The sequence below is a fragment of the Sturnus vulgaris genome, chromosome 1 (genome assembly GCF_052056855.1).
Source record: "Sturnus vulgaris isolate bStuVul1 chromosome 1, bStuVul1.hap1, whole genome shotgun sequence".
NCBI classification, from domain to species: Eukaryota; Metazoa; Chordata; class Aves; order Passeriformes; family Sturnidae; genus Sturnus; species Sturnus vulgaris.
In genome coordinates this window covers 121,995,426-122,020,871 of record NC_142243.1, presented here as the reverse complement: position 1 = coordinate 122,020,871, position 25,446 = coordinate 121,995,426, and the positions used below count along the sequence as shown (strand labels likewise).

Below are 25,446 nucleotides of genomic sequence, written 5' to 3'. Positions count from 1 at the left end.
AGAATCCTGCTGGGGAAGGGGGCCAGGCCCCCACAGCTGTTCCATTCACAGATCTGCTCCCAGCACTGTTCTGGGCAGACAGACACAAAGGGGCCTCTGGTTATGTCCATGGGTGACCTTAGTTTGAGCACTTGAGGTGTTTTTTGGTGGGCAGTGCATCTGTAAAAAGATACAAATTAATATACAATATAAGTTATTTGATGGCAACTTTGTGATTTTATTTTCTTGCACAGATGACATTTTTCTTGCAGTAATTTTACATCACCTAAAGCTCACCTAATTTCTAGTGCTGGATACCCCAGTTCAGATGGGGAGTGTCTGGTGTGGGTGATTCTCATGCTTTAGCCTGGTTTAATAGGTCAAGTGCCATCCTGAATTTTACAAGTCAGTGATTTAATTGGACTGCCAGAGGAACTGAATGTACCAGGAGATGGAGGGGCTGTTAAACAAGTCCCTTCCTGCTTTCATTGTGGTGAGGCATAAACTCCTCACTGGTTCTTGAGAACCCTTTTTTTTTGTTTGTTTAACCAGCATGCACCTGAATTCACAGTGCAGGGCTGTTTTACAGCCAACCCTGCTGTTACTCCTGCTGCACAGCAAGGTAAGCAAACCAGCCCTGGAGGACATGCGAGGAGGTTGTCACCACACTGATTTATAGTCACTGTAACAGAATAGGAACTGACATTATCGTGGCTATCATTTGTAGAGTACCACAAATCAAATATGCCATGTTTATTTTATCTGCTTTTAATTTTATATAGTAGCAATAGAGCATAAAATACAAAACTTAAAACCAAAGTTAACTTTCACAAAGGTGTTTTAAAGGCACTTAGAAGAACTGAAGGATTGAATGACCAATCAGTAGGACTGATGGCAGAGCACTTTGGAAGGAAGTTACATTGTGTATGTATTAATACTATTTCAAGTTCCACACCAGAAATCACAGCTCCTCCGTGTACAACCAACATTCCAGTTATAAGCAGCAAAGCTTCCCTATCTTCAGTAACCTTGTCAGAGCTATTCAGCTGTCTTTATTAAAGAAGTGCTGTCTGTGTCTTTTCCTAGGAAACAGAAGCTCCCACAGGCACTTGTACTTGTCCCAGTAGTCAGGATCAGCTTAGAGCACCAAAAATACTCAGGACTCAGCTTTTTCAATGCTCATCCATGGTCAGAGCAAACCATGGCTTTGTTTCAGAGTGTACCAAAGCTGCAGCTCTTGGCTCCTGAACAGCTTTTTTCACCCTGACTTGTACTTTCAGCTTGAGCCTTTCTACACCTGTGGCTGAAGACATGAGCTCTGGTTATGGGTTATGGGCAACAGCTTATCCTATCTCTTCCCTGCAAATGGCTACTGCAAGCCCTATCTGCCAGAAACAGACCCAGGGAGCCAGGCTGGGGAGGTGTCCATGAGCATCTCCGAGAGCAGCAGAGATGAGCTGCTTTTGGCAACTTGCACCCCACAGTACTTTGTACCTTTGTTTTCTTACCTACAGCACTTTATGCTAATTAACTGACATTAACACATACTCTTTATTATTTTAATCTGCTGCTATCTACTGCCTATTTGAAATTCCCTTGACTACCTTTTGACAGAGGCTCCCAGAGCATGATTTTACTGTTCATAATGGCCACAGGATGATACAAGCAGGTTTTATTCTCCTACCCTTGCAAGCTCATGTGAAACAAACAAAAACCCCGCACAAAAACGTACTACTATGTAAAATTTAGGTGACCTCTGCATCAGGTTCAAGTTTTCACTTTGTTTCAGTAAGAAGCAGAGTGCCTCCAGGTTTTCTTTGGGCTAAAAATTTGCTACAGTTAAGTTTAAAAGAAAGACTTCAACATGAAGATCTCAGTATCAAATTACACATTTTAGTGCAAATTATAGGTAGACCTCACATAAAACTGGTATTAACTTAAGGGTGTATCACTGTCATTAATAACATGTACACAAATCTTTAAGCTGGTCAGTTATGCACAAAAAATGTTGTATATATAACTTAGTGTTAATAAACCAAACCCATCACATAAATCTGAGTGGAAAGCCAAGCTTGAATACAAAATTAATACCTGAGTATAACGGTCCAATTTATTCCCTTTGATAAATCACATACATACAAACATGTTTAGTGTCTCATTTCTGTATTTCACATTAGGTCTTTCTGTGCTGTAAGAAAAGAGACCTCTCAGTACTAGTGCTATTTGCAACATAAAATATTTTATACAAAGCAGCTTAACAGTCTTTTGCAGAATAATCTTTAACACTAAGATTTTTCAATTAAAGTCTTCATTTTTCCTGTAGACTTCAGCATGTGTGGTCCAAACTGGAAAGAAAACCAGAAATATGTTCAGATTGCTTTCAACAGAACCCTTACTGAACTACTCTCTATCCAAGTAGTAAAAGCAAAACTTGGGCAGAAATAATTTCCTTTATCACCGTTTCTCTGCATGTGGATGTCACAAAGAAAACTTGTGTTAGCAACAGCTAAAAGTGCTCAGAGGAGGGAGCCAACGACCTGCTAGAGCAAGGCTGGAGGCAGTTGGCTCTACCACAGTACAATAAGGAGATAGACTCAGTTATCGTTACACCTTGGCAACCAACTGCTCCTGCAGCAGTTTAACAGTGCTTCTGCTTTTACTCTACCCTGCATTTCTGTGCAAGTCCTTTTCAAAACTGTCATGCAAGTCTGAGCTAACAAAGTTAGATACGGTTAAGTAACTGATGGACAGATTTTATTAGCTCATTATGGATCAACATTCTATCATTTAATCAAAACCTTCAATTTTCTTAGCTCTTGAGGACTTGATGATTCTTTACCTGAAAAGGTGAACTGTAAATTTCAAAACTGGAAAGTCATGAAAAAACCCTGTGTGAATAAATTTGCCAACTCCTGTTCTTTTCCTTAATGCACCAGGGATGCTGAGGAAATGTGTTTAATTCTTGGGAAACATCTAGCCTTTTAGTTGAGATTGAGTTGAACATTACAGAAATATACCATTAGAGGCCAAAAGGCAAGTAAGCCAACATTAATTAGTTGAAGTACTCAAAAGTCCTGAGATTTTTGGCATGGAAATGTTATTTTCCTTAAAACTTAGTTCAGAGCAGAGCCAGATTTTGGACTGTTACGTGCATTTTTTCAATTGCACAAATGAAAAAAAAAAACCCTCTTTACTCTTCCTCTCTGGTTCCATAGCACAAGGTTTCAAGGATTGCTGACAAACAGAACTGATCTCTACCAGGCTGGTTTTTAAGTGTACATTGATAGAGACTTGTATTTTCAATGTTCACTGCTTAAAAACCAAATTCAAATCCATGTGAAATAAACTAAAAGCCACTAATAACTTGTGCCAGGAAGTGGATTTTAAATACAACTTCATTTTAACATTCTCACACTATAAAGAAACTGCTTTCATATCCTCAGCATTTCCAATTATTAGACGAAACTCCCTATACCAAAGAACCAAGATCCAGCAGGCATTTTGAACAATTTATTTTCCAGATTCCTAAGAATGTCTGATATGTTTCAGGATCTTGCTTCAAAGTTTCACCTTCAGCAGCGGAATGGTTAAGGTTGGTAGCTACAGGCAAACTCAGTTCAGACTGGATTCAATGTGAGCCCTTAGCAATGGTTTTCTGAATATCAGATGCTTGTGGCAAGAGAAAACATTTTTGTTTTAAAAAAATAACAAAAGTGTAACAGGACTTTTTAAAGCTAGGGCCTAGACAGAACACAATCCTAAGACTTGCCACTAAGAACATGATTGCCAAAAGCCCTGGCATATCAGCAGTACTTCACAGGGTTTTGTGGACCTAAAAAATGATGCTAACTTGTGTAAGTAACATCTACATACGTTAGCAGAAAGATGTAGGTTGATTTGCACAATTATAATTCAGTCCACAGATGTGTTCAGAACCACAATACTCACCAGCACTACCTCAGTCTGTGTCTTTGTTTCAGACTTAGGAATCACTTTTTCTGTTTCACCTTGGCTATCATTTTGGTATCGATATGCAAATTTCTTTTTGAGAGCTTCTGCTATTAATGTTGCAGGATCTGCAGGCTGAGACACTTTAGATTTTGTACTTTCTGAGGATCTAGAAAAGAAAATGGCATCAGCATGTGTCTCACCCTGAAACAGTTTTGAGTCATTAAATCATTAATGCCAATCTTGGTACATTGACATTTATTACCTTTTCACTGAGCGTAGTTTCACGCTGTTCATGTCTTTGAGGATTTCTAGCATGTTTGGTACTTCAGGCTTCTTTGGCCCATTTTCCACCACATTCTGGCCAGCGTTCATTTTTTTGTTTTTCCTTTCTTTAATGAGATCAACTGCAGACTTTCTCTGATCCAGACCTGAGGGAGGGGGTGGAGGCAGAGGAGGAGGTGGTGGTGGTGGAACAGGGGCAGCAGCTGAAGCAAGTGGACTTGGCCCAACTACAAATAAAACATGCATTGCCAGTCAGTTCACTTGTAACTCCCCTCCACGTGTCACAAATGCTCAGGTGAGAAAATCACTGTAGTAACTTGAATTGTGTCCCTTCTGTCACCTTTATATTGTCATGTAACTTCTTCATTCCTAAACCACCTAAGCAGACTCAGCCAAAAAGCCACATGAAAATCCTTATGGAAAAGTTAGAAGCATCCTTTGAAATTCCAGTCCTACGAGGTGCATTTGTGTCTATACTGCAGTGGGACAGATGCCATGGTATCTTTTAGTTACGTTCTGACCCTAATGTTACCAGTATTTCCCTTTCTTCTCAGGGGCAGCTACTGAGCTGGAAGTCACCATCTGCCACAGGAGCAGTGTTTCTTCCTACTTACCATCACAAGTAAGAAATGACCATACAAGATTTTAAAATGCAAATTTCAGACCTCAAACAGCGCTTAAATTGAAGTTTATTCCCGCTGTCCGAGGTTGAGGACTTTTAGGCCAGCTACTCATCTGTCTCTACTCATAGGGATTCTCACAATAATCTTGATTTTGAGTTCCATGTATACTTTAGGTAAAAATTGGTGTTTATTATAATTACAGTATCAGTAATAACCTGACAAATAAATGAAGAAACCTCTGTTTAATCGCACCTTTAAGAATGAGAAAAATCAGATCAAATCAGACTTTTGAGGCTTGGAGTAAAAACTGTTTATAGAAATAAAACAGAAGAGTCTACTCCGTGTACCTGTAGGCAAACACACAGCGTCATTACCACGTTCTACCAGAAGAGGGAGATAAAGATGATAAAATAAAAATTTAGTTTCCCTAATAAATAGAGAAGGGAAAAATTAAAAACAAGTTTACAGTTATTTTACATGGCCCCACCCTCCCCCCCCATAATTAAAATTCAAGAGTGAAACCAGGTGATCCTTAAAACTATTCCATAATTCTGAATACGAGCAGTTCAGGAAAACAGTTAACAGTTAATCAGTTAACAGCTAAAGGAGCATCTGAAACATCAGAATATGATTTTATACACAAACACAGGCAAAGCTGTACTTGCTAAGTGACCTTAGGAAAGAGTGACAACCAAATGCCTGTCATCTGCAGCCGACAAGGGCCATCTCCTGCTAATCTTTGAAGATTTAAAACTGAAAGGAGTCAGAAGTGATGGAAAGAGGAGAAAGAAATTCAGGAAAAGAATTATTCTGTTTACTATCAGAAACAGTGCACTACTTTTGCTTCCATATGGACAATGTGTCTGGTCCCAGAGATGATTGCAGTAAACAATTAATTGCCTTTTCTGTTACTTGAGATGTATATTACATATTCCAAAAGCATAATTAGCATCTTGTATGAATACTTAATGATATCAGAGAGCCTATTTCCTTACTGAATGGAAAGACTTCAGTGTCAGTAATTAAGTTACATTCTTTTAGTTTGGTTTAAGCCATCATGTTTATCATGAGCTTTGCTCTGAAAGCTGTTTAATACTTCTTTACTCATTCACAGATTCAGAACTCTGGCAGATTTACAGAAAAACGTGAAGACTTTAGGAATATTAAAAAATACAGAGAATCTGGCAAGTCTCTTGTCTTCAAGACCTATTCTGTACCCCTTGGTTATTGTGCCAAACTAACCAAAACAATATGGAGAAGTGCTTGGTGTTGCAGTATCTCACAAAAAAGAATTAGCATAGTATTAGTTATAAAAGGGACACATTCATTAAGTCATTTTTGCTCAGAGTACAGCAAATTTAATACCTGTTGTCAAGTTCTGCTGTTCTTGCAAGGTTACAATTTTGGCTATCTGTGCTCTTAAGGAGGCCAGTTCATTTTCTAGGGCACTGATCTTCTGCAGTGCTTCTTCATTTGCCATCACTGCACTCCTGGGCACTAGTTCCTCTCCTGACGGGCTTTGCAAGGACGTTTGTCCGTGTGGAGACTTCCTGAAATGATGGGCTTCGCCTGGAAGAGGCTGGGTTGTTTTTGACCAAACTTCTGACCTGTGACAAAAATATCACAACATATTTTGAAGGCTTTGAAATAGACAAAAACTAAACCAATGTTACATGCAGATCAGTGGTATGAGTTGAAGACCTGACCTCAAAATTGTCTTTATAGAAATAACTTCCATCAAGACCTTAAATAGTTTAAATTAAATAAGAGCTTCACATCCTTTCTGTTTGCACCATGAGCTCTGTTTCTTCTCTTCCCCCAGACAGCGTTCTGTAGAATCCTTGATTTCAGCAAAAAAAAAAAGGAATACATTTTCCCTTATCCCAAACTATTTTTCTGCCTCAAACCTATTTTATACTTTATTTGAATTAAGACTTAATTTTTCTTCCCTTAAATGCTACCACTTTTCCCCGTGGGAAGCAAATAGCTATTTGCAGTTGATTCCTCTGAAAAAGTTTCTTAGTTCCACAGGATTGTTTTAGGTACTGTTTGGATTACTTGAAGGACAATCCCCAATTTTAGCAGCATTGGGAAATATGGAGTACATGAAAACAGCTTAGTGATGCAGAGACTGATTCTCAGTTGACAGAAAAGCGTCTCATATCTAGTTTTCTAACACAATAATTAGAACTACAGAGAAGGAAATTTTAGACAGTTTTAAAGAATTCCTGACCTTCCCTCCACTTCTCACAAGAAAATGCAACTCTGTTGCCTTCCCTTAATACCCACCCAAAGCTCAAGCCATATTAAACACTAAGGAATAATTGAGCATCTGCTCAAACAAGTCCAATAAGCCCTTACAAAGACACCAGCATTTTAAAGTCGTTTATCTCAAGAATCTGAAGACCCTTAGAATCTGAGGATCAAGTTAAAGATGTCCCTGCTCATTGCAGGAGGCTCGGACTGGATGGCTTTTAAAGGTCCCTTCCAACGCAAGCTGTTCTATGATGTAAGTAGAATTGATAAGAACTGATAACAACAGATGACCATAAACTTTAAAACACAAAATATGGCCACGTACTTAACTCCTCAATCCTCCTATACGTCAATCCCCAAACTTCCCAGGCATGCCAGGATTCCACTGTTTATTCAAACACGAGAGTGAGAACAGGGCCTGGGAAAAGGACTTTTTGAAATGGGTAGAACGGCTCCAGACTAACTCAGCCCAAGTGCCCCATCACTCTGGATATGTGGATTAGGCTACTGTGGGTGCTCACCAGGTTAGATCTGCAGCTGTGCTAGACCTAAAGCAAGAGCCAAGATTTAAGGCTAGAACAAGCCCTGTGCTCTGATCACATCAAATCAGGATTAGATACACATTTAAGTCTTCTATGACACTGACAAAAACCGTCAGCACAACTTGCAGAAATTTGATCAAGGAGAATTGAATACTATCATGGATGATGAAATTTAGGTGCTGTTATCTAGACAGGAATAGAGAGCAACTAAAGATGAGAACAGGATACCTCCTATGGCAACCACCTCCTTGCTGCCTTAAGTAAGGTGGAAGGAGCCAGTGGTCACTTCAGTCCTTAAAACTGCCTTCCAGAAACTCTTTAAAGGAGCAGACTAGCTAAATAACAAAGGGTATTTTCTGCTCAGAGCAGTAATAGAGTTTTAAGGCGATGTCTTGACTGGAATCTAACACTGTGGAAAAATATTATGTCCAAGTTGTCACTACTGCTCTGACTAGGGCAGAAAAAATGACTTGTCATTTAGTTGCTTCCTCTATAAAACTGTATTCACAGAAAAAAACCGATGTCTGCAAGACTGTTTACTAAATTTTACAGTGGATAAATATTTAACAGTAACACCTATGTGATCCTGTCGAAACAGAGAATTTCAAATGCCTGGAAAACACCTAATGGATACCAGCTCCACTACCAATACTGTGCACAGACATAATAAACAGTGCACACTGAAATACTCATATTTGCTAAGTAATTCACTTCCCATGCTCCATCATAAGCTGTTTGCCTTAAGGTCACTATGTATCTGCAGGATTATTTTAGTTCCATCCCACATCCATCTGTCCCTGCTCCCCTCTTCCCCTGCTGAAATGCAGACGTTTCAGCAAATATGCAGTCCTACATCTTTCATAATAGGTTCTTTGAAGCACCAAAGAGCCATTCTCCCTGTTGTCTCCATTAAATGTAATAGCTTTACAGCTCGATCCTTAAACAAAATACTTCTTTTGCAAACAAAAGTAGTATCGGATGTTTAATTTCCTTGTATCAAACAGACTTCAGGAATACTGTTTCCCAAGCAAGTGCTGATTCTGTGACTCCCCTCTGAGTTTGTGAAATTAATGTAGCGGCGCCAGAATGTTTGTTATGCAAAGCTTCATTGTAGCAAGGCATATTGGAGGGCATCTAGGTCATTACTAACCTATTTTATGCTTTCAAATGAAGAACAGTATCCTTCTGTAATATCTGAAGCCAACAATCTGTGCCCTTCTCTGACCGATTAGTTTGTTTAGATGAAAAACCTCCTCTGCACTACAGAACTGTACTTTTGTTTCTGGATAGTCTGAGCAGCAACCTGAGTAGGATGGAATAGAGAACTTCATCCCTTCTGCAAACTGTTTCACGTAGTGACAGTGCTGTGTAGAACCCTTGGTCCAACACAACAGTCCCATCATTCTGGACACAGGTGCTCACATGCTTCCCTGCCAGTTTTTGTTATGAAGATTAAAGATGTGAAACACAAACCACAATTTTTTCACTGTACTTAACAGACTGTGGAGCCTTAACCAGAAAGGTGAAAAACAACATGCCAATTTTACTGGATTGCCAGAATTACCACTGCTGCTAATGAGGAAGCTGTACAGTTCACTGCCCCATGGTAATGACAATCTCAGGAGAACTGGAGAATCACCGTTAGCAATTGTGCCATAGCACAGCAGACACTTTCGTTGCTTGAAACTATTGTGTGTAGTTCTTTGCAGTACATAAATAAATAAAATCCAGTTTTCCTTGTGTAATACCCATCTCCTCTATGTTTTCCAACGAGTCTTGGTTTCATAATCCTGTTAGTCTAACCTCTACTACTTCTTTTCCAGACCCTACCTCTGTCTCCCAGCATTCAAGTGCTCTCTGTTAATTGTAATGCACAGTAGATTCTCACTGGAGAGAAGTGAGGTTTCTTCCTCTCAGCTCAGAAATTCAGAGAGATTTCAGAAACATACCTGAGCCTTGTAGAGACTTCACCTTCTTCTTCAGCAATCCACCCCACATCAGCAAAGGTGGCCACTGCATCTTCTCTGAGCTGAGCAGGACTGTTTCCTTCCGTGACACGAGAAATAAGCTAAATTTTGAAGGCAAGATTGAAGGTTTTGGAGTCAATACTCTCAGCCCAAGCCACATTTATATTACCCAATACTTCTACTGAGGCTACATGTAACTATTAACAGATACATGCACAAAACCCATCCGTAGACTTGAAACACTTATTTCTGTCCTGTGCTCAGTCCAGAACCATTTCACTGACTTCAAACTGTTCAATCCATTCTGCTGAACACTTTGCAGAAGTTCATGGCTAACCACATACACCATCACATGATGCTAATGAACACTAAAAGTCCAATGCAAATTGTTACTTTTAAGACAAGCAAACATCAACATTCTCACACAGTTTTCTACATTAATTCAAATAGTACGTTTTTAAATTATATTCATGACCAGTAGTTAAAAAAGACATTAAGGCCGCCAGTACTTCTTAAGTACTTTGCTCTGACTTAGTATTATTTTTAAAGTGAAATTCTGCCAAAGTTTCCCTTTCCCTACAACTTCCGAATTTCTGTACAAGTATGTACATTGCACAGGGGAAAAAGCAAACAAGCAAGCAACCCCAGGCAGAAAGCCAATTCTACCAGCTCAGTAATCACAAAGACTTTGAGTGAGAGGTAGGATGCAATCATAACATTATACATTACGTGCTAACAATCTTATTTTACAACATGCCAAACAAATGGACCATTTTCCAGCACGATTCTGGCCATTAGCTTTACAGCTGTTTGAAGCCAAAGGTGAGCAAGGCTTAAGAGACTGGAACCTTTCTTCAATTTCCAGTTAAGCGATTTGAAAACGGTGATTTGAAAAATTGTTTGGACCATCAATACTTGCTCCATAATTCCAATTCAACAAAATGGTTTCAGATCTATTTTGAAATACTGGCTGCTTCCCCAAGTCAGATGAGGGCATGTGTTCAGAGTCATTGGACTCCTGAGCAGCTTGGGTTCAGTATCTCAGCTGATAAAAGCTACTGAAACAACTTTCAGTAATTTGTTCTGCTCAGCCTTTCACCTTGAGTTCCGTATCTCCAATGCATAAACGCCCCAGATTTTGCTTGTATTCTACAGAATCACAGAATAGTCAAGGTGGGGAAAGCCCTCTAAGATCATTGAGTCCAGCTGTTAACCCAACACTACAGATAAACCCACAGCCAAATTTGCATGAGTTGTTGCAGCTGCTCAGGTGCTGCCTGTGGCCAGCAGTGGCCAAGAAGCTGGGAATACTGACAAAGATGGTGGCAGTGGGTGCCAGTCTGTGAGGACAGTCTGCATCCAGCCCATTAGCACTTAGGTCACTTTTCAAGGCAACCTCACTCTTTAAGAAAAAAACACTATGAAGTGTTAGCATTAACCTGAATTTGTAGCTGACCTATCACAGTGGGACTGCAGCCTGGATGAGGTGAAACCATTCCAGAACATCCACACATATTTTAGTAGTAGTCTCTGATACAGAAGTCTCAGGAAGAGAGAAGTTGTGGGCTTGGGGCTCTTTTTTTCCCCGGGAGTTGTTGCAAACAGCCTTAGAAATTGAGATTAGTTGCCTTCACCTCACACTCTCACTAGTATGAGAGTCTTTATCACAGCTCCCAGGAGTGTGTATTGGCACCATCAGATCATTTGGAAACAACAGGGTTTTTTCCAGGTAGCATCAGCACAGATGGTAATATGTTTATCACATTAACAGTTGTGCCTAATACCATTACAGTCTGCCTCTCTTTAAAGCAGTCTAGAGAATACTATATTGCATGTTAGGATTTTTGCTGTTTGAGGTTTCCTTGGCATTTTTCTTTTTAAAAATGAATAGAAATTTTCAGGACCACAGCGTTTGTATTAATGGTAATTTTAAAAATCCATAACACATTAGCCACTTCTTGCAGGTGATACAGATTTTTCTAGCAGTAATACTACCATTAAAAGATTGAAGCCACTTTTAAATAAAGGCACCACACATACTTGAATCAAAAATACTTTTCTAAATCAACAGTAAGGAATATATTTACTACTGCCAGAATTCCTGCATCATGAGATAAATAACTTCTAATCCAAGATTTATTAGTAAGCCTTCTGTTATATTATGATACAAGTTTCTCCTTAATTTTAATTCGTATTTATATGTAAACAGAATCTGCTTGTTATCCCATATACAGATGTTTCTTTTCTCCATTCCTAAAAACAACAAAGCCTTCCTTCCTCAGTGGAATTTGAATTCCAAGTTAATGCAAGATTTTTACTTTAATTTAAAGGTGAAAAGCCAATACTCCTCTCTCAAAACCTTCACCTGCCTGTTAACACCTCTGTGACTACCCTATTCCTCCAATAAGTCCCAGCAGAAAAAAACCTGAACAACTGCTCTGTCAGCACCTAAAATGGAGAAGAGAGTACCGAAAACAGAGGCCCAGTTCTACTAGATAGCAGGAACTGAACGAATCAGTGCTGTAGCCTGCTTTTTTTCCTCTGGAAACTGTGTGGTTGCTTCCCCTTCTTCCTTCACAGGCTTTTTGCCTACCTTAATGTGCATGTAAGCTGCACACTCAGACACACCTGAGGGCTGCAGACCCACCATGGATTTCTGATGACTACACAACAGTTCCTGTTCTGGCACCTCAGGTTGGAAGGGACACGTAAGGAATCACCGTGTCCACCTCCCAAAGAAAAGAGTCAGCCTGGCCAGTGTTTCCGCCCGGTTTCGAACCGGGGACCTTTCGCGTGTTAGGCGAACGTGATAACCACTACACTACGGAAACGCCGCTTGGCAGCGCGGCAGGGCAGGCTCCCTGCTCTTCTGTTTGCTCCACAAAGTGCAAAGCACAACAGATATTTTTATACACTTGAGGACAGAATCTAAACCTCGTTTCAAATTACTAATACCGTTATGTGTTAAACATTTGGAAACACTTCAAGTAAGACAAACTTGCTGGGATTTTTCAAATTAACCCAGTAAATTCAGATGTTTGTTACACGCAACCCAATTTATTAAGAGACTTTACTGAGTTATCAGGTATCCATCAGACAGACAGGGAGAAGCATGGGACTAAAACAGAGATGCTGTAGCTGAAGGATAGTATCTTGAGAGACACTACTGTAGGTGTGGTTGAATCTACCTAGGCTACACTGGTATTTTATTTTCTCCTAAAGACTACATGTAAGTCTAAAAAATATGACATACAAAAGATCTCAATGAACTGTTTTCATTTGTTTATGCCATATAGAGTACATGCCACCTCTTACTGAATATGTAAGCAGCATTTTAGTGTTCAGCAGTTAATTTAAATGTTGACTATGGCAAGATTCACAGAGCCAGCAGACCTCAAACACCAAAATGTTTGGCTACTATTTGTTTTTCAGACTAGCTGAACAAAAGCATGCTAGAAGCTAAGTATGAACATTACAGAGATTCTTTCAATGAGTTTCATCCTTTATCATAAGGAAAATGCAGACCTGTGGAAAGCCTGATGCTCTGGGGTTAGAAACACTGATTAAATACATGCACCCTCAGATGATGCAAGTAAGATTTGATCTTTTTTTTTAAATAGAATGACTTACAGTAAGGTTCAGTTCATGGTCCTTTCATAATAGAGCTAAAGCTGGCAAGAAAGAAAGAGGAAGAGACAGCTATAGGAAAGCACCAGTTGCAACAGCATGAAAACGATCAAGACCATTATTGAACTTCACTATAGAATCTTAATGCTGAGATAAAGACATAAAAAAACAGATGTTAGCAACACACTTAACATGTTCAGCAGTTCATATACTAAAATAGTTTAGAGTCTGCACAAACCATATAAATTTTAATGTGTTTCAAGGCTCAAATTTTAAAATTCCTATTTCTAATTAGATTAACTCTCACAACTGTACTTCTGTTTTCAGGAGTCTTTCCTTTCATCTCATATACTTAGTGCATGCACAAAGCTGAATGAATGTCTCTTTAAGAGGACTAAAAGGCAAATATTATATTTATTTTAACAGAATCCAGACCAAAACATATTTATGTGTTTATCTGCTTAAACACTAAAAATAATGACGAACAGATTCCCCAGATATATTTTACCATTCCTTGCAGAATGGTAGAAGAACACAAACCAAAAACATCTTCTTTAATGTACCATATTAAGAGAAGTCAGTATTAGGCTATCTGCAAATGAGCATCATCATCCCTTCTCTGGCCTTTACAGTACAGAAAATCAGACACATAGGAGGACTTCACTATCTTTTTAATCTGAGGAGCCTTCTTGCTGGCAGAACACCTAGTAATTATATATTCAAAAGTTTAATCCAGCATGCCACTTGTTGTCCTCACCTACACAAAACCCCACATGCCTTTATTTTTTTTTTCAGCAAGCCAGTAGAAATGCAAGATGCCTACCCCTAGTTTTCTCAATGTAATTTTTCAAGAGAGGCAAAATGTTAGCATGGCTGTACTCTCACACTAATAAGGCTTCTATGGTAATCTGAACTATCTGGTTTTGCTACTGTAATTTCAAGTCTAAATACTTTTCATTTATGATAATGAAATTAATTTAAACACTGAAAAATTTAGCAGTGTGGAAATTACTTTATCTTAGTGTGGCAGCTGATTCCCTTCATTCATCTTTACACTACCCGCCCTTGCTCAGCCCACGAAACATTCCTCTCTCAGCTTGAATTTCTCCAGCTATATTTCTCTAATTCTATACCCACCCCCTACCCCTAACACCAGAGCTGAAGAGATTATGTGTAACAGCTTCCACTTTCCCATCTGTTCCTGAAAGACTCATTATAGAAAGCATGGGTCTTCTCTTCCGTAAGCTTTTACACTTGCTCTTTACCCTACCCTTTCACCTACACAGTGCTAGCCTTGTATTTTAAACAAAAGCAAACAGGGTACTCATGTAATCTTGTTACTAATATTTTGATTTCTGATAAAGTTGTTTATTTTCCCAAGTATTTTTAATACTGTTCATCTTTACATGCCTCTTAGGCCTAGCTTATAAGTACTGTTTAGATAAATAAGTTTCAATAATTTTTCTCTTTTATGAATATTGTTTTCAACTTTCTTATTTGGAAAAAATCTTTACTGGAAGCAGAGAGAACTTAAGTAGGCTAATTCTCCTATGTATAGTTTATGATATTCTACCTTTACAAACCTTCTAGTCAGGAGTAAATCCCTTTATCAGTACAATGAAACACAGATTATGAACTGCTGAGGACACCTACCTGAAAGTGAACTCTTGGACATTGTATAAGAGAGAGGTTAGTACCAATTTTTCTTACAATACTTCGAGATGAACCATAAGGCTTGCTTGACCAAAGCACCTGCATGGGAAAAACAAAGAAGCCAGCTGTTAAGGGAGCTGATTTTTGTATCATATTGTAATAGTTCTCCCTTATTCTTCCATACCATGCTTTTGCTAAACCTATTTAGTAATTCTTTTCATGCTAAAGTAGGATATCATGTTTATACACTGAATTCTGCCCCAGTGAACTCGTTACATTCTATCCCCAAACTGGCACAAACACATTATACATTATCAGTACAATATAGGTAGGGCTGCTTAAGGCCAAGACATCCCTTGTATTAAGTCTAAAGACAAAACAATAAATCAGGTAATGCACAAGACTTCAGGACTTTCAACTCCTTCAAAACACAATATTCAAATTTTCAAGACAATAAAGAACCTACATTCAGTCAGACACCTCTTTTTATAGGGTTTCAAGAAAAGCCACTCAATCATTAAAAATCCATAAAGTCACGTAATTCATTTCTCAAAACACCTTTTTTCTTTTTTAATTAAAAGCTCTTCTAAAACAGGAATAGTGTTTACCATTCTTAATGAAAATAAATATCAGCTACAATAAATATGAAACTGTAACTGTGAAATTAAAGAGCAAAGGAAAGTAAAAAGGAGAAAATAAGATGAAATTTTTGTAAGCCAATAATTTTGTCCCCTGCCCCAAAAAATAGATTCACCTAGAGAAAGCTGCCCATAGCAGCTCAACACATCAGGCTTCATTGTAACTGTTTCTACTGCAATTTATATTTCCTCTATGTTGTTTCAACAGGGATTAAATTTGCTTCTTTTCGCTGTGTTTAGTATTTACAACAGCCTTATGAAAGGAAATAAAATAGGAGCTGAATCCTAGGAGAATACTACAGAATGAGCCAGAACAGAAGCAAACACCCTGGAGAGAAGTAGGAAAGATTTCAGCAAAGGCAAAGGCAACAAAAATAATGCAAACAAGAAAAAGCATAATGAAAAGACTAACACGGGATACATTGTTAGTAAACAATAAGAACATTGTATGGTAATTTTTAAAAGTCGGTCAGTGTTATTAAAATTAATTATTTAAAATTAATCAAATATTAATTTACTAGTCAGACCTTAGTTTTGAAAAGATCACTGCTTCAAGCAAACTTGACATCCTGGTAGAAAGTTGCTCAACAAAGAAAACAGGAAAAATCCAGACTATTCTGAATTGGCAATGGCAATATTGCCTGTATGATGACTGTAGTGGTGCTGTGGGAGTTGCATAACACACAGCTGAATATTTTGATATACTATGCAAAAATCCCTACTTGTAGATGTTGAAGGTTCTATTAAAAAAGAAAATTTATGTAGCATAATATTGATCCCCAGATTATTTCACAGACTTCACACAAATATTTTGCCTATTTCTAACTTCTATCCTTCCTTCCTCTGGCTTTACTGGAATGTAAAAACTTTGACAAAATAAATGTGTACTGTACATATGCTATGCTACATCCTCACAACAGAGCTGCAACTTTGCCATGAATCCACTCAGATCTATCTTGTTTCCATTCTATAAAAAATACCTTCTCTTGCTTAATACACTGCTGAACTGAACACAGATTTTTCAGTGCAGAGTAGTCTATTGATGCTGCATTTTGATTGCCTCAACAAAGACCTCACATTTGTGCCTATCACCTTACTGTTTGTTTACATGTCTGAGCAAACAGCAGGTAGATCAATAGCCTTCAAGAACAAGTCACTGACAAACAGCACCACAGTAATACAGTCTCATTATTCACAACTGATTCTGATTAAAGCAGAACTGTTGGCAAGAGACTCAAAGAGATGGGGTATTTGAACAAATAATGCCAGTCAAAGGAAGGCTTGATTAGTTGCAGAAGTGCTTCCACAACAGCGAGTCTAGACTACATGCTCTATTACCAACACAAGTGCAATGCATTTTAAACAAGCAGCAAAACTTGTTTAGATATTGCTCCGACCACAGACAAGTTGTTGACTAGTACTCAAAAATATCTGGTTTCCAAATGCCCTTGGGGCTCTTCAGCAACAGTAGCTTGGTGCACCAAAATGCTGAATGACTCAGTTTTGGAATACAAGATATGCCAGGACGTTATTTTCATAAAACTTCATGCAAACTGCGCTACAAGGGATGCAAGTAAAGTCAGTTCCCTGCTCAGCTGAGGCCTCAGCATTGCTCTAACCAAGTTCACACAACTTTTTGTGCTAGAAGTAGAAGCACTGGCTGAGCAAGTCTGCAAAATGTCACTTAATCATACACTCCTATTGCATCAGTGTTTTGCTGTTGTCCAGAACAGCTGACATTTGGAAATTAACTGCATTGTCATAAGCTTGATATAAGCAGAGAATGGGGAGAAACAGATTAAAAACTTGTTCCTCTCCCTATTTAAGCCGAAATTGCTGAATTACCCGTGCCATAATGCAACATTCTTGAACTTTGAATTTTCAAAGTTACATGGGTCCTCGGATCAAAATTCAAACAAAACCCTAAAATACAGATTCTTGTTGTCAATTTTAATTTACACTGTAAGAACAATTTGCTCTCCACAGATTCCCAAGACTGATAAAAAGTTCTACCACAATAATACTGACTAAATACTACCCACAGCTGTTAAGGATTTCTCCATTCTTAAAACATTAAAATATTTCAAAAACTTACAGGGATTACTGCACTGAGGTCATTTGTACTCAAAATAGCTTCCTAAAGGTCCCAGTGACAGAGCAGTTGATGTGTAGCAGCTCTCTGTCTCTCTCTGCTAAGCATTCAAAGAAAACTCTCTATATAGTCTCTTCCAAGAGGACAGCTATGCAGGCCAATTCCTCTGTTTACACACTAAAGAACACAGCTGCATTGCTCTCATGTACTGTTACACCTCCAGAAGAGGTAACTATAGCACAGAAGAGGTAAATGTAACATAATTATAATAATCTCAGTTTCATGGGGCTTTTTTATCTCCAAGGTAAGAAAAAGAAATAAGATTCTTTTTTACCACTATTAAAAATAAGATGAAATTCTCCTTCAGCTTCAAAACACACGTGGAAGTCCAGCATGAAAAGCAGTGTTTACAAAGCAAACAGTTTATTAGAACAAGAAGGAACTGCATAGTACTTTTAACAGATTTATTACTCAATATTTCAGTGTTCAAGTGATAAACCTTATGACTTTTCAACAAGGTGGAATCATCCCGGTATTGAGTATACTTGTAGTGTTCTTGCAGGTAAGTACAAACTAAAAAACATGAAATACCTTATTTTCTGAAAACATAAAGAAAATTTGAAACACTTACTGATTCCATGTTCAATCCAATTTGTTCAAAAGCCATCCTAATTAAGTGCCTGAGCCAGCAAATCATCAGGACTGGAAAAGGCCTTTCTGAACTTGGATTTAAGCCTTCCAAACCTACAAGGCTGCCAAGGTTCCATAGTAGTTCTGAAATGAGACACATAAGAATTTTAGATGCATGACATGGAACATGTACAGAAGTAAACTGCTACATTCCTAAATAGCAAGCTTTAGATACAAGACATATCAGATGACATCAGTACCTTGTACTGCAAAGCAAAGGCATTCAGAAGGCATCTGCTTAATACAGGTAACAATGACTTTTTAGTAGTGTCATTTTTATAGAATCATAGAATTGTTTGAGTTAGAAGGGAGCTTAAAAGTCATCCAGTTCCAACCCTCCTGCCATCTGCAGGGACACCATACACTAGATCAGGCTGCACAGGGCCCCATCCAGCCTGGCCATGAAAACCTCCAGAAATGGGGCATCCACAATTTGTCTGGGCAACCTGTTTCTGTGCCTCAGGACCCTCATGGTGGTATGAATCTAATCCAAACCTATCCTCTCTCAGCTTAAAGCCATTGCCCCTTGTCCTGTTACTACATGCCCTTGCAAAAGTCCCTCTCCACATCTCCTGTAGTTCCCTTCAGGTACTGGAAAGAAATCCAAGCTGTTGTAAAGTTAACGATTAGAAAGTTGGGGAAATGACTGCTCGCTTGAGCTTGGACAGATGATGGCGTTCAACAACTCCAAGTGAGCATCAAGCCCTATGGAACGCCTGCAGATGGGGATTAGCACTAGGATTGAAGTGCCATACCCATATCTAAAACTCATTTCTATGCAGGAACAGACTGCAGAAAGCTGATCACCTCTCTTGATTCACATTCTCTGACAGCTTTGTTGTTCCTTCCTTTTTCCTACAACTAAGGAGAGAAAGGAAACATGGAAAAATGACTAATGCAGGAAAATGACACAAAATACTGTAGATGTAGGACATGAAAATATTCAAGCAGTTTATAAAATTAGACAGATTGCAAATTTTGTCTATTTACATACACTTCCATGCAGTTAACTCAAGATGGTTTTACTGCTCTGCTAGTGAAAATAGTGTACTTTAACTGTGTTCTACACCAGCCATAACCTGGACACCACTGAGAAGTGTATGCCAGGAAAACCAGAAAAGGAAGCCACAGATTCAGGTTTAGTTTGTATATCAAGCTGGACACAACGCTGTTGATCCACTGTGAACACTGTATTCACGCTGTATGAATAACAATGTTCCTGAAGCCACTCAAATACAGACAGGGATGACTGAGGCAATGCAGCAGCAAGGAACTGGTACTTGAGAAGCTTGAAAGTCAGGAGATGGAAAAGCTCTGCTGTTAGGAATTGCCCACAAGCCCTACAATTAAACCGTCACTGTTTCCATTAAATATTTTTCAACGGTTAACAGTTCCTTAGTAATAACATAGTTCTTGTGGAAACTTGGCAGAAACAGTACAATCTTACAGTTATCTTTTTTTAGACAGGCTTAAAAAAATTATATTAGTTTCTCATCATCACAGGATTTTCTTTTGTTTGTGACTAAGCTCGGAAGGAACTATTAATCTACACCAAGAGATTAGAATGAAAACTGCAACTGTTATAAGAAAAACAATAGGGAAAAATAATGGGCTAGCTACCCGTCATGAATACAAGCTACATTCATTCATAATACATAAATAAGTAACGGAGTTCTTTATGGAATGCTGGAGAAGCCTATTAGAGAAGCATTACCATCTACCGGATCTACTATTCCTTTAGGCATCTGTTATTCTTCCCTTACACAACCTACTGTATGGATCTTGGCTCTCACTGCATGTGCCGTGTTCTTAAAACAGGAAGAACACAATGCCCCACATTGGATTTGGCATCCTATCTGGCACTGCAGCATGCAGAGAGAGGAATGCTCCTTTGAAAGGGGAAGCTTGTTCCAAAGGTGTGATTACACATGATATACTCCACCTCATTCCAAAGTCCAGACTTGTTCAACAAGCAGTGTGGAAATCAAAGGGAGAAAAATGAAAGCTGTATCAAGACAAATTCGAACAAAAGAGAAAAATGTAGAGTATTGCTGAGCAACTGCAAAGACAGGGCTGGCTGAGAAAGGCAAGTGATAGGACTAAAAGGAATGACTGTATCCTGATACGCTGGTCTCTCAGCCAGCACATACATTTAAAAGAAGTCAGTCATGTTTTCTTTCAAGCAGAGAAGAAAATGTATGATTTTGTTTCTGATCAAATGAGAAGCCCGAGTCTAACAACAAGGACAATTTGGTCTGAAGTGGAAAGTGAGTGTTAGAACTTCCTCCAAAGAAATCAGAGCAGGTCTAGAAATTTCGTTTCCATGAATTTAAGAAACTTAAAGGCAAACAGGTAAAGGAACTACACAAGAACTGACAAGATAACCAATTAAAAGCACAAAACCAGATGTAGAAAAAAAGTAGCACAAGATGAGGATGACAGAATAGTATAAATATGAAGCAGTAAGCTAAAAAGGCAGGCTACAAAATGGGTTCCATATTACAGGCATAAAAAAGTCCTACACATATTAGCAGTAAGAAGCAAGAGAGATAATCATGATGTAAGAAGAAAGCAAGCAGTGAGTGATGTGGATAGTCAGTATGTATTCAGTGTTTTCACCTGACAATGGCAGATAAAACAGACAGATGTTAGCACAGATTACAGACAATGCTGACAAGTTACAAGCATCCAGGACAACAGTACCTAGTGAGCTTCACCTTGCAAAGTTCAGAAATTTGTCAAAGCAATTTCTGAAATATTGATAATTAATTTCAGAAACTTGTTCAATGGGATTCAAAAAACCCAGGAATAAAAGGAGCATGATGACATAAAGCATTGGAAATAGTCCAAAACACTTATCCTGCCCTAAAATATTAAGGTGACCCTTTATTAACTCTAGATTCTAAGACTTTGATGACTGAACACAAACGAGCATTCATTCAACCGAACAACTACTCCAGCAAAATGAATATTTATAGTTCACTTTGTAAGTCACCATTTCCTGCTGTAGCCGAAATACTTAAAAGTACCTGAGACTGCGCTCATCAACGCCTTGCTCTTGTCAATGACCTGTCTGTTTTTGCAGAAGAAAGTGACTGAAATCAGTCTGTAAGAGAGCAGAGTACCACCCAGTTCCTGGATTAGCTTACTCAGTTTGTGGCACTAAGGAAACCACCACGTTTGAACAACCTCCAGCTAACCTGTTATCTAAAAGAAAAATGCTTCTAAGTACATCAGATTGGTATTTTTATATGATTATGAGTTTACAGAACTATCTCCAGGCAAACTTCATACTTATTTCTTTCAGACTATGTTGCACTATACCTTTCTTCACAAAACTCAGCTATTTCATAATTGTTTTATGTGCCAAGAACAGACAGAGTTCATTCCAAAAGAAACTGCTGGACAGCAAGAATGAAGGCATTAACAAATCCTTCTCTCATGCTCTGTGTACATGCCATTTTCAGAAGCATGAGTTAAATATTTATTGCTTTTAGTAAACAGAATAATACCTGTTTTAAAATATTGATGTTTGTGGTATTTATCCTCTATCTTCTTGGTGCTACCAACAGTAAAAATAGTTCAATTCTCAAAAATTTCCATAACTCAGTTACTAGAATGAAGATCCCTGAGTGATAGCAACGTTGCCATAAAAAGTGGTCCTTCTGCTCTGCCTCAGCAAAATTATTACAAGGATGAGCAGCAGCCATAGACAAGATTACCGAGATGTCCAAAGAGCAGTAACATAAAGAATTACATTTCACTGCATAAAGCATGAAGGGGTTGGAATTTCATGGGTTCATTTCAATGAAACCCAGAAATCAGCAATGCTGAAGAACTTTCTTACTGATACAGAAGTATGAAGGAATTCCTTGGCTTAGAAATGAGGAGGTCTACATTTCCAAGCCACCTGGAGCTTGTTTGCCTCTACTTATCCCAACAACTTTTGCAAGCTCTGCTCAATACTCTCACATCAAATATCAAGTCTACAAAGCTGAGAGATAATACCACTTATAAATTACAAGGAGTTCATTAAATAAATATAAAAGCTCTGGAGTCTGTACACATAAGGCATAATATCCAGGAATTATGAACAGAAGTCCTTTGCCAGGTTTTCTAGTGAGTCCTACACATGAAAGATTAAAAGAAAGAGAAATCAGATGCAACTGCCTTCAAACTGAGATTCTTCTACGAGTTGTTGCAATGTTATATTTATCCAGGTCCCTTTCAGAGCATGAGTTATTGCTCCTTAAAAGAAATATGATATTCACATTTTTTTACTGAAGGTTTATCTTGTTCACTTAAGATCCATATAAATGTAAAAGAGAATGACTTAATGGGATTGATGGAGCAGATTAGCCTTAACAAATCAAAAATAAAGGCTTGAAATATGAAAAATGAAAGGTGTAGTTTCTAAATTGAAAAGGCATAACACTAAGTATAAAATTTTCAAAGAAGCATGGGTTCAAAGGAATACCAAGCACATAAAAATCAAACACAAAAAGATCAGGCTCCTCCTTATTTTAGCAAGAACTAGGGCAAGCAGATCTCTTCGGTCTTTTAAATTGCCACATGACCCAAGTTCATCTAATAAAATTACATCCACGAGGAAACATTTAAAAAGTAATAAAGGAAGACAAAGTAAAAAAAAAAAAAACGAAAACAAACCCACGATTATCACAATAGCTAAATAGGCAGGAAGAATCGTCTGATAAAGGACCAGACTCTGTCCCAAACTGACATAGACATAAGTAAATATGCGTTTGGCAGAGGTCATATAGCCAGAAGCAGAAGTCCGTTTTTTGGTGTGGATGCTGCAAATAATGAAGGACCTCAGTACTAACAGAAACACCTGTTTGGAAAGATATGAAGAGAGAGATAAAAGGCAGAGATACTACCTGGACACTCTTAATACTACAGGGACAATCTTAAGCTAGTACTGGTATGAAATTTAAAGCAGGAATTGAAAATCATACATACTTGCAACAGAAGTTGCTAAAACTTCCTTAAAAACATAGTATCATATTTACCTGAACGTGTATAACGTATTAATCAGATTTCATTCATGCTATCCTATCTTGCAAACTAAGGTCAGAGAAAAAAAAAGCAACCATGTTTCAGCACTAGTTTAATCAAAAGCCTTTGCTCAGCAATGATTATACCTGCACAGTGCAGTGTGATACCACTGAGAGGTAAGTGAAACCCTTCAACACCTACAGACCACAAGGTATTATATGATAAGAGACACAACCAAACACCTACACTTCCCTGCCAGACAGACAGACCTCCCCACCACCTGCTGTGAATGTCACTCTGTCTGCTACAGCTCTGAGAGACAACAGCAGGTAAGTCTTACAAACAAAAAGGTGTGTTTGCCTGAAAAAGCATTTAAAATAATTTCCCCCCAGATATCCCTCTGTGTAATAATGTCAAGTTCCTACAAACAGTAATCATATTTTAGCTAGTAACCCCTACGAAGCATATTATTTACATTCAGCAACAAGTAACCAGAACTTTTAGACCTGATATGCAGATAACTCAGCTGCCTCATTTTTATCACCTAGGTAAAAGCCAGTGTGGATCAGATCATATAATTCCTATTCACTTAGTTTTTGTAATCTTGCCTTCACAAGAGCTGCAGAGCACTCTTGAGGACAGTATTTTATTATTAATGAAGTACTGCTGACCCTGTCAGGCAGAGATCAATGCACTACGATTGATTTCAGCATTCAAACTCTACTCACCCTCAATATTTGGAATTTCAACAGCTCGTTGAACGAAACGAAAACACGCACTCAGCAAGTTATTTATTTATGATCACTACAGAAGAACCTGAGCACGGCAGCAGTATCACTAAAGGTACACAAAGCAAGCAGTGTAAGTTTACAGAAAACAGAAATAAAACCACCATGCCCCTCAGGGCTCATTTTTCCTCTTATACACCAACTGTCTATTTTAAAGCCTCCTTAAAAAACTTCCTTCAAACTCCTCCATATTATTCCACATAATTTTGTATTTACATTATTTCCCGTGACCTGTCACCTTCTCATCACAGCAGTTCCTCTGCAGGAACAAAAGCTTCGGCCCAGCACCCCGAGGCGCTTCCACGGCCCTGCCCAGCACCTGCCCTGCCCGGGACAGGCCCGAGAAAGGGACGGCCCTGCCCGGGGAAAGCAGGGCCGCCCCGAGCGGCCTGTACGTGGTTCCAGGCAAGCTTCCCCCCACCCCTCACCGTCCCTCACCCAGGATCGGCCGCGTCAAGAGGGGCTGCCCGGGGGAAGGGGAGAACCGCGGCGGCCACCGCCGCGGCGGCCACCGCCACCGCCGCCGCCGCCTCCTCCCCTGCCTCGCCTCACCCGCCGCCGCGGCCGCCGCGCTGCCTCACCCGCTGCTCGCGCGGCCGCTCGCGACCCTGCCCCGCCGGCCAATCCGCGGCCGGCTCGGCACCGCCCCGGCCAATCGCAGGCCCGGCGGCGGGCGCGGGAGGCGGGACGTGGCGCGCGCTGTGGGGGTGAGGCGCTACCCGGCAGGCGCCGAGCCGGCAGCGGGTGGGGGCGCGGCCCCGCCCTCCGAGCGGTCACGTGAGCGGGACCCGCCAATAGGGGCGGGACGCCGGCCGTGCAGCCGGGACGGGGAGTTTCGGTCTCGGCGTTACGGCCGTGTGGGGTCGGACTGATCTCCCTGGCAACTAGCGTAACAGGATAAAGGACACAGCTTCAGGCGGTGCAGGGGTGGGGGGTTCAGTTTGGACATCAGGAAGAAAAAATGGGTGGTTAAACGTTGGAATGGGCTGCCTTGGGAGGTGGTGGGGTCACCATCTCCAGAGGTGTTTAAGAAAGGCTGGATGTGGCATTCTGGTCTAGATGACGGGGTGGTGTTCAGTCACAGGTTGGACTCGGTGACCTCAGAGGTCTTTCCCAGCCTCGTTGATTCCGTGATTCTGAGGCGGTGGGGAACGGCAGCTGCCTTCCCTTGTCACCGCCGGGCCAGCGCTGCCATGTCCGCCTGCAGCCGCCCTCGTGCAAATATGATTCAAAATAATGTGCGAAGGTGACGTGGAGGAACGAGGAAACAGAAAACCTTTGCGACTTGGAAGGGATGGGGACCCTAACCGTCCTAAAGGATCAAGATGTTGAACCTGGTGCA

General features: G+C 39.6%; 1 protein-coding gene and 1 non-coding gene across 6 annotated transcripts; both read right to left on the bottom strand.

Annotated features, from left to right (window-relative positions):
- Positions 1-731: 731 nt before the first annotated feature.
- On the bottom strand, positions 732-24,727 carry MTFR1 (mitochondrial fission regulator 1). 5 transcript variants are annotated; one of them, XM_088175697.1, is made up of 9 exons: positions 24,686-24,706; positions 24,045-24,153; positions 18,242-18,384; positions 14,881-14,979; positions 9,583-9,701; positions 6,201-6,442; positions 4,193-4,439; positions 3,928-4,096; positions 732-2,324 (listed from the first exon to the last, which is right to left on the bottom strand). In XM_088175697.1, exons 3-9 carry the CDS (start codon positions 18,305-18,307, stop codon positions 2,265-2,267), a joined length of 1,002 nt encoding a protein of 333 aa, XP_088031823.1. In that variant the 5' UTR covers positions 18,308-18,384; positions 24,045-24,153; positions 24,686-24,706; the 3' UTR covers positions 732-2,264. The 5 variants fall into 5 exon arrangements, with proteins under 5 accessions (XP_088031823.1, XP_014728523.1, XP_014728521.1 ...); XM_014873037.2 differs by lacking the exon at positions 24,045-24,153 and having other exon boundaries at positions 24,686-24,727; XM_014873035.2 differs by lacking the exon at positions 24,045-24,153 and having other exon boundaries at positions 24,657-24,714.
- On the bottom strand, positions 12,359-12,431 carry TRNAV-AAC (transfer RNA valine (anticodon AAC)). The gene has a single exon. It is a non-coding gene; the product is annotated as a tRNA-Val (tRNA).
- Positions 24,728-25,446: the final 719 nt, after the last annotated feature.